The sequence below is a fragment of the Mesocricetus auratus genome, unplaced genomic scaffold (assembly GCF_017639785.1).
Source record: "Mesocricetus auratus isolate SY011 unplaced genomic scaffold, BCM_Maur_2.0 Super-Scaffold_100007, whole genome shotgun sequence".
NCBI classification, from domain to species: Eukaryota; Metazoa; Chordata; class Mammalia; order Rodentia; family Cricetidae; genus Mesocricetus; species Mesocricetus auratus.
Genome location: NW_024429191.1, coordinates 79,036,430 through 79,045,907, shown reverse-complemented (window position 1 = coordinate 79,045,907; position 9,478 = coordinate 79,036,430). Strand labels below are relative to the sequence as shown.

Below are 9,478 nucleotides of genomic sequence, written 5' to 3'. Positions count from 1 at the left end.
CTCTGCCGCCTCCTCCCCCACCGCTGCAGCTGCAGCCTCTCGGGCCGCCGACACCGGCATCTCGCGGGCCCGCGCCGAGCCCCCGCCCGGGGCTGCGGGGCCCCTCTGCCCCGCCCCTAGCCCGCGGGCCGCGCCCCCGGCCCCGCCTCTCACCCGCACCGCCGAGGGGCGGGGCCCGAGATGGGGCGGAGCCTGGGAGGTGGTGGAGGGGCAGAGTCCGACTCTAGCTAGCAGCTGTGACCCCAGGAGCGCCTGAGGGTGATTACGGCCAGCGAGCCCGCTTATTTGAGTTCCTTGGGAGTGGAGGGAGGAGGAACAGACGAGGGGCGAAGTTCTGAAGGGTCGAGTGCGAAGCTCCACACACAAGCGTGAGGCTTGGGCCTTCTGTGTGCCCACGCGTGCACGCAGGTGTGCTAGTGCGGACACGCGCGGCGGCGGCCATCCACTTGCTTAACACAGGGGGGCGTGAAGTATCAGGAAAGGGAGGGTTTTTTGGTTTTTATCTCCCTCCTCCACTCTCGAGTCCGCCTGGGTTTGAGGGAATGAAGTACCAACCCTAGCACTCCCACCCGACATAAGTGACATCATAGCTTTCCGTCTCCATAGCGACGGGTGTTCCGATCTGGGCCTGCAGCAACTTAACTGTGGGCCTGGACTATCCTGGAAGCGTGGACTGAGTTCCTCTAGCCAAGTACTGAGTGGAAAGTTTTAGGGGAGCGTTTGCGTCCTCTGGTGGACATTTCAGTAGAAAGAGAAAGGGAAGACTAAGGAAGCTAGAACCAGGAGATAGACAGCTCTGCTGGGGCCAGAGCTAAGCCCCAGAAGCCAAGATGGGGCTTAGCCTCATCTCATACTAATAACGATCAAACAAACCGCCATTTGCAAGGCATGTTTTTGCTTTTTGAAAACTCTTCCTTAGCCGGGCGTTGGTGGCGCACGCCTTAATCCCAGCACTCTGGAGGCAGAGGCAGGCGGATCTCTGGGAGTTCGAGACCAGCCTGGTCTACAAGAGCTAGTTCCAGGACAGCCATCAAAGCCACAGAGAAACCCTGTCTCGAAAAACAAAAAACAAGCAACAACAACAAAAACCTCTTCCTTAGTCGGACGTGGTGCTCTACCACTTTGATCCCAGCACTTGGGAGGCAGACAGATCTCTCTGAGTCCCAGGACAGCCTGATCTACATAATGAGCTTCAGCATAACCAGGACTACATAGAGAAACCTTGTCACAAAACAAAGCTGGAAGGAAGGAAGGAAAGAGAAAGAAATAGAGGATAGAGAGGGAGGAAGGAAGAGAGAATAGCTCTTCCTTAAGTCGAGGATGTGCGATTAAATTTTATCTCGTTTTGAATAACCCTGTAAAGATAACTACAGCACACACAGTCATCACTGTTTTACAGAAAGGAAACAGACACACAGTATTGACAACCAAAACTGTTAAGTTTCAGCTAGACATGTAGCTCAGGGGTAGAGCACTTGCCTAGCATTCATGAGGCTCTGGGTTCTATATTCAATACCAACAAAAGGAAGAGAGCGAGAAAGAAAAGGGACAGTGATGGCTGGCATATGCCTTTAACCACAGCACTCAGGAGGCAGAGAGAGGTGGATCTCTGTCAATTCAAGGCCAGCCTTGTCTACACAGCAGGTTCCAGGACAGCCAGGGCTACATAGTGAGATCCTGTCTTGGAGGTTCACTTCACACGCATAATTTGCCACTGCAAGTCCATAGTGAATGAAGTCTGATTACTACTAATGGGTACAGTCAGAACTTGAGGTACAACTTCACCGGGTTCTGATTCAAAGAGTAGCTCCCCAAATCTGATGTAAACTCCGATGTTTGGATTATCCTCAGACTGAGCCATGACAGCTTTTAATTGGTATAAGGCTTATTATGAATAAATCAAGTCTCCATCTCTCTATGCCCCAGAATCTCATGGTTATCAGCCACACACACATACTCCACCACAGCCCTCCACCCCCCTCCACCCGCACTGCTAATCATTTCCCGCTCCCCAAGCTCGGTCCGCAGTGGGCCTAGCCCTTTAAGTCCGCGCATGAAGCTCCACCCCCGAGCAAGGGCCCCGCCCAAAGACCCCGCCCCCCCACTGGTGTCCGCAGTCTGCGCTCTTCCTGACGCGTGTCCCGCCCTCCTAAGCTGGGCACCCTTTCTGTACAGCTGGGAGCGCACGTCGCGAGTCTAGCCATGTCGGCCGAGAGGGAGGCAGCCGAGGCGGCCACTGCGGCGGCGGCGGCCGAGGCCGGGACCGGGGCCGGGACCGGGGCCGGGACCGGGGCCGGGGACGATGCGTCTCCGCAGCCCCCGACAGCCGAGGCGGCGAGCGACCCGCAGCCGCCCCCGGCCCCCGAAGCGTCGGCCTCCGCCTCGGCCCCGCCGCTTCGCTGCTTGGTACTCACCGGTTTCGGTGGCTACGACAAGGTGAAGCTGCAGAGCCGGCCGGCCGCGCCCCCGGCCCCGGGTCCCGGGCAGCTGACGCTGCGCGTGCGAGCCTGTGGGCTCAACTTCGCCGACCTCATGGCCCGCCAGGGGCTGTACGACCGGCTGCCGCCGCTGCCGGTAACCCCCGGCATGGAGGGCGCGGGCGTAGTGGTGGCCGTGGGCGAGGGTGTCGGCGACCGTAAGGTGAGCGGCAGCGAGGCAGGAGTGGGCGCGTGCCGGGGGTGTGGCTGGACGGGGAAGCCAGCTAGGACTCGGATGGACTAACATGGGACGCATGGGAAAGCAATTTAGGTCTTGAGGCTTAGAGGAAAAGGATTTACTGGGCGACCGGCGACAGTGTTATTGCCCCTTCCCCAACCATTTTTTAGTTGTGGCCACCGCCCCAAGCGGAGTTATGGGGGGGGGGGGACAATAAGGCGCCCAGGCGCATGCGCAAGATGACCTGCTCGCCCCCTCCCCTAGTCAAACCACACCTGTGCCCCTTCCCACTAAACACTCCCAGGGCAGTTGTGGTCTGTGAATCCGAGTGATGTTTAGCTCCGGCTTTCCCTCCCGAGGGAGTTTTGAGAAGCTGTGTAGACGGGGTCAGGCGGGGGCGCAGAGGCCGTGCCAGAGCGCCAGTCACATGCAGCCCCGTGGTGTATGGGGGTGTATGGCGGCCCCTCCCGGAGCTGGGCCAGAGGGGACACACCCATCATGGAGCAGGGAGAGCCTCGCTTTCTACCGCCCCCCCCTCCCCACGGGCCTTAGGCTACTAAGGTTTTTGGCGTGGGGGAGGTGGGTTTGGGCTTCCATCTTTGTCTTGGGCTCATTCTCGTGACTGCAACACCATCTCATCTCCAGTGACTCAGCGGGCAGGCCTCGACCCGGGGCTACCCTTGGGAACTTCCGGCCCAAACCATCTCCGCCTCCCTTTTGGAGGACCCCAGCCTCTGAAACCCTGGCGGGTGGAGCCCGTTTGAAATAGGGTGAAGAGGTGTGGCACCTTGAGCAGGTTGGCCCAGCTTTGCCGGTCTGTTTCCCATTTATCATTAATCCCAGTCATAACCTCGGCCACATGAGACTTAACAGATGACCAGCTTTTTGAGAGATCTGGGGTGAGGCCTCTTCATATCATGTGTTTGGGAGTTTCTTTTCAAATCTGGCACCTTCAGGAGAGGCCTCTCCAAAGTGCTCTCCGAACCTTGCCTTTGGTAACCTGCTGGGTTTGCTGGATTTGTTGAACATGCAAACAGCACCTCCTTAAAGTCCTTCTCCATGAATCCAGCTGTGGTCCCACCCTTGCCCTGACTTAGAAATAATCCTACTCTCGGATGATGCTCAAAGGAACTTTTGGGAGGAGGGGTGAAAGGGGAAGTTAATAGTTCGAGTGACTGCTGAAGGCCACCCATCCATCCACTCCTCCCCACACTTTCCGCCTGGTAAATACAGGATATCCTGCCGAGGGCAGGAATCTGCTGCAAGAGCCTGGATTCTGTGGGGAGGGCTTTCCCACCCTCCTGGTGGCTGCGTTGGGAGGGGTCATGGCCCTCAACTGGGAGGGCTAAAGGTTAAGTATGAGCCAGACTAGGTGACAGTTGCTCTGGACTACATCTGGAACTGGCCGTTAGTTAGTCCGTCTGGAAATTGCCCTGTTGCTAGCTTTCTTGGATTGCTACTGTATCTGCTAGACCCTGAGTCTGGGGCTTTCTTCCCCAGACCTCACCCCCAGGCCAGAGTTCACAGAAAAGGTAGCCTTTTCGGTGGGGTGGTGGGGATATGATGTAGGGGGTCTCGCTCTCCTACCCTGTGGATCCTGGATTTCCTGGCAGGAGCTAAGATGGGTCCCAATTGTCTAGGACAGCTCCCACACTTCTCTGCGTGGTCTTCAGAGAGTCAGGCTGACTGTGGCTCCTCCCTTCTCCAGCCCAGTTGCTGGAGGGATTCTCCTGTCTTTGTCCCCTTTCCTCCTGCAGAGAGACCCTCACACAAGTGACTGGGAATGAAAGACAATGCCTTGTCCTTGTGGCTGGAATGGTTTGCCTCTTCTTGAGTATGCCCTTTTATGCCGTGTCTGGGCGTATGTTTTTTTTCTAGGGCTGCCCCTGTTAGCTTAAATACAACTGCCCCTGGGGTGGTCACACCCAACCATGTACTATTTAACAACCCGGGTACATTAACCCTGCATTTTGCCATGGCCCTGCTATGTGCAGCCCTCTTTCTTCAGTTTCTTGACTTCTCCTTCTGGCTGTTACTGCTAGCTAACATCGCTAATATTAACTGTATGATAGACAGTGCACTAAGTGTCACTGAATGTTGGGGTTTTTGTTTGTCTGTTTGTTTAACTCTTACAGTTCCCCTTATGTCGATAAGGAAACTGGCTAAATAATTTTTTTTGCTCCAGACCACATTGTCTTTAAAGTGGTGGGACCCATTTTGGTAATCAAAGCGGTTTGATCTCTTTAACAATGCTTACACTTGCCCTAACTGGAAGTTTCTTGCGTTCAGGGACCTTGCACAATAATGAGGTGTACGATCTGTTACTTGGAGATAAGGATGGTCCAGAGCTGATGTAAGGATTGAGCATTTCCATATGAAGCACTAGATAAACACTTAGTAAATGACTGTTGTCGTTAATGCTGCGACCTCTGCTGCGTCTTCTGCTACTGCTTTATCTCCAATGGTCTGGGAGGTGGCGAAAGCCAGTAAGTCACCTGTGGGCTAATGGATGAGCAATCAAATGACATTCTTCCATTTCTTTAAGGCAGGAGACCGGGTGATGGTGTTGAACCGGTCAGGGATGTGGCAGGAGGAGGTAACTGTGCCTTCAGCCCAGACTTTCCTGATGCCTGAGGCCATGACCTTTGAGGAAGCTGCTGCTTTGCTGGTCAATTATATCACCGCCTACATGGTTCTCTTTGACTTCGGCAACCTAAGGCCTGGCCACAGCGTGTTGGTACACATGGCTGCAGGTGACAGGTCCCTTCCTTTCTTACCCCACCCTGGTTTCCCTTCCCAGCCCCTTTTCTGTAGGCTGTCTGGTGTGTTGTCATGGTAACACCTGGCTGGCTAGCCTGTAGAGCCCAGAGGCCTCTGCAGCATAGTTGCCGTGGTAACACTTAGACACCAGGTCCAGCCTGCTGTCCTTAGCATCATGCCCACACCCCACACCTTCTCCTGTCCAGACTAGTTCTCTCCGGTTCTCAGTTACGGAGTTTGAACGTGGGCCCCCGAAGGAGTGGAGGCACAGGGGCTGACGGCGAGGCCTTTGGGAGGCTGGAGTGGAGAACGGTAGCTAAGTGACTCTGCCTGCTTCCGGCTGCAGGTGGCGTGGGCATGGCAGCCCTGCAGTTGTGCCGCACCGTGGAGAATGTGACAGTGTTTGGGACAGCCTCAGCCAGCAAGCATGAGGTGCTGAAGGAGAATGGGGTCACACATGCCATCGATTACCACACCACTGACTATGTGGATGAGATCAAGAAGATCTCCCCCAAAGGTGGGGCAGGGCCTGGGAGTGGGGAGGCTGGGATGGGACAGGAAGAGGGGGGTCTCCAGATCTGTGGATATTAATACCCCTTACTCTGTGACAGGAGTGGACATCGTCATGGACCCCCTGGGTGGGTCAGACACTGCCAAGGGCTACCACCTCCTTAAACCCATGGGCAAAGTTGTCACTTATGGTGAGTCATCAGTTGTCTCAGATGCAGGAGGGTAGGGCTAATTAATAATTAAATCCCACTAATAGGGTGGGATACAAGGGCCTGAGCTTTTGAGTGAAGAAGGAATGGAGGCTCCGCAGCTCTCCAGTGACTGCCAGGGTTTGGAAGGACCCTGGATATCTGAATGAGATTGCTGTTCCTGGGTGCCGGCCACTCATTCTCTTTCACAACTTGTCCTGTGAGTCATGGTAATTCTGCGTTCCTATTTGGGGATTATTTCTGATGCAAAACCAGCCTTGCATCAGCCTTCTTCCTGAGGCGCCACTTGGGCTTCTTGGGCAAGCTGGGTCTTTATTTTAAAACACAAAAAGCAAATATAAAAATGAGAAGAATTTTGGGAGAGAATGTGTGTGTTCTCTCTCTCTCTCTCTGCCTAGGGCTCCTAATTCTCTGTCATCATGTCCTGAGTGCCGAGTTATGGAATGTGGCACCACACCTGCTGGGAAGCAACGTTCCTATCACATCATCTTTTTTTTTTTTTTTTTTTTTGTCCCCTTTGAGACAGGGTCTCACTAAGTAGCTCTGGCTAGCCTGGAACCCACAGAGACATCTTTCGAGCACTGGAGTTAAAGTCATGTGCCACTGCTACATGTAGCTCTCCAGGGTTTTCCTTTTTGGAGGGCGGGGTTGGGGAAGCTGAGACAGGGTTTCTCTGTGTAACCACTCTCACTGGCTTCAAACTCAGAGTCCTGCCTGCCTCTCTCTCCCAGAGTGCCAAGATTAAAGGCGTGCACATGCCCAGCTCTTTTTTTAATCCCCCCCAAAGTAAAGTTTCAGTATCCCAAGTTGGCTTCAAACCCACTTTCTAGCCAAGGATGAACTTGAACTTGTCGTCTTGCCTCTACTCTTCAAATGCCGAGGTTCATGCTTACACCACATCCTTGACTTATAAAGGGTAGGCCAGGAAAGCACTCCACCAGCTGAACTGCATTCTCAGCCCTTGTATGTGCAAGCTTGTGAAGATATTTATTGTGGGTGGGTGTCATGGCGCACATGTGGGGCCTGGAGGAAGGCTGGCAGGACTCAGTTCTCTCTTCTACCATGTGGGTCCTGAGGATGAAGCTGTAATTGCCAAAGCTGGCCACTAAGTCATAGCAAGGGCTCATTTTTTGTGTGTGTTTGCGCATGAGTGCAAGCACACACGCATGTGCATGGACAAATCTCATGTAGCCAGACTGGCCTCAGACTTGCTATGTAGCTGAGAATGGACTTGAACTCCTGATCCTCCTGCCTCTACCTCCTGAGTAGTGAGAATATAGGCATATGCCATTTTATCTGCCAGAGGGCAAGAGTTAAGTTTGGACCTGGTAACTGGGATTGCTCTGGTGTTGAGTGTCGCAAGGAGATCGAGAAGCTAGACAAGCCTGGCTTCAGACATACAGGGATGTACCTGGCAGCTAGATCATAGGCCATGTCACTCTGTCCCTTAGGAATGGCTAACCTGCTGACGGGCCCCAAGAGGAACCTGATGGCCATGGCCCGCACTTGGTGGAATCAGTTCAGCGTGACAGCTCTGCAGCTGCTGCAGGCCAACAGAGCTGTGTGTGGCTTCCACCTGGGCTACCTGGAAAGTGAGGTGGACCTGGTCGGTCAGGTGGTTTCCCGCCTCCTGGCTCTGTACAACCAGGGCCACATCAAACCTCGGATTGACTCGGTCTGGCCCTTCGAGAAGGTGAGTGTGCCTCTGGGAAGGGCCTGGGTAGAACTCAGGAGGTGCAGGGGGCTCAGGAGAGGATCCTGGGGGGCAGACGGGAACCATCTTATTCGGGCTGGCCCCGTGAGATGGGACAGGTGGCATCCGTGGTGTCTTCTCTTCCGATCCAGGTGGCTGATGCCATGAAGCAGATGCAGGAAAAGAAAAACGTGGGCAAGGTCCTCCTGGTCCCTGGACCCGAGAAGGAGGCCTAGGGCGAAGGGCCCGGGGCCCGAGAGCCGGGAAGGAGAAGATGGGAAGCCCTGTGGTGTTGCCCACCAGCCTCTTACATTTCATCCTCGTCACGACGCTCTGCCCTCCTTCCCTCCCTCCCTCCCTCCCTCCCTCCAAAGGTGTCTGCTGATGACCGAGTCCTTCCTCTGAGCTCGCCCTTTGCTCAGTCCCCCACCCCTTCCTGCCCTCAGAAGAGGTTGGGAAGTGACCACTTGGATGTCTGGGCCCTGCCAAGGGGACAGGGAGGGTCAGCAGAAGGCTGCTTCCGGCCCCCCACCCTCTCTCTCCCTGGGTCTACCATGCTGCTTGTGTGCCAAGGTTAGCCCGTCCCTCTCTGTCCTGTCCACTTCCACCTCTGCCTCCCCTTCCTCCTGCCCCACCACCTCCCCAAAGATTCTAAGTGTCAGCTCAGGATGTGGGGCTAATGTGTGTGAGTCCAGCATGGACCTGCGTCTCGTAGTATCCAGGCAACCCAGGCCAACGCGTGCCCACCCCTGGGCTTGATCAGGGCCCACCTTGTCTCCTAAGCACAATCGGGCTTCTTCCACCTGCCGTTGGCTGCCTTTAGCCAAGGCTCCCTCCTCCAGCAAGGGCAGGAATTAGACCGGCGCCCTAGCTCATGGTTCTGGGACAGGTGCTGGGTGCCCTTCCCCTCCACTGAGGTCTCTGGATTTGTCTCAGTGCCTTAGCATCGGAAAACCTGTGCTTACGGGGGAGGGGGTCCTGTCTCCAGCTCCTTTTCCTCTCTTCTCCCCAGTGCCTTCCCTGTCCTGGTGGAGCTGAGGCCTTTCTCCTCCCCAGTCCTACAACACTGCCAAAAATCTGTGTGACATTCAGGGGCGGGAGGGGCAGCCCCAGCCTCTGGGGACCAGTTGATTTTACTGTGGTCTGTGCCCTGTCCTGTCTCTGTTGGTGGTGAGGAAGGAGGCAGGAAGCTAGACCAGCCAGAGTTCTGGGAGATACTGCTGGGTCTTATTCTAGGACCAAAGTGAGAATCCTGAGCACAGAGCACATTCCCTTTGCTGTCTGTCAAGGGAAGTTGCTGCCTTCCCAGAGCCTAGAGGCTGCCTGGAGGCTCCGCCCCAAACTTTGTTTACACTGGTGGGGGAGGAGAAACTTGGGCAGGGGAGCTAAAGGGGTAGTTACAAGGACCTGGGCTACTGGAGCCAAAGTGGGGACCTTTGAGGCTGGGTAGGGGTAACCCCCTCTGCTTCTAAGTTTGGATTAGGGAGAGCTGTTACTCCAGCCAGTGTCAGTGAGAGGTAGGGGAGGGGCCCGGCCACCCTGTTGTCTAAATGAGGCCTCCACATAGGAAGTGCGATTTCTGCTTTTGTGTCCCCCACCCCATTACCACAGCTGCCTTTGTGTTTGTGTCAATAAAAAGCCAAACCCTGAG

The 9,478-nt window shown here is 55.2% G+C and overlaps 1 protein-coding gene across 1 annotated transcript; it reads left to right on the top strand.

The window, feature by feature from the left end:
• The first annotated feature begins 2,125 nt into the window (after positions 1–2,125).
• Positions 2,126–9,477, top strand: Vat1 (vesicle amine transport 1). Its single transcript, XM_040749754.1, has 6 exons — positions 2,126–2,640; positions 5,201–5,408; positions 5,762–5,932; positions 6,027–6,116; positions 7,586–7,827; positions 7,980–9,477. The coding sequence occupies exons 1-6, from the start codon at positions 2,203–2,205 to the stop codon at positions 8,061–8,063; spliced, it is 1,233 nt and encodes a 410-aa protein (XP_040605688.1). The 5' UTR covers positions 2,126–2,202; the 3' UTR covers positions 8,064–9,477.
• Position 9,478: the final 1 nt, after the last annotated feature.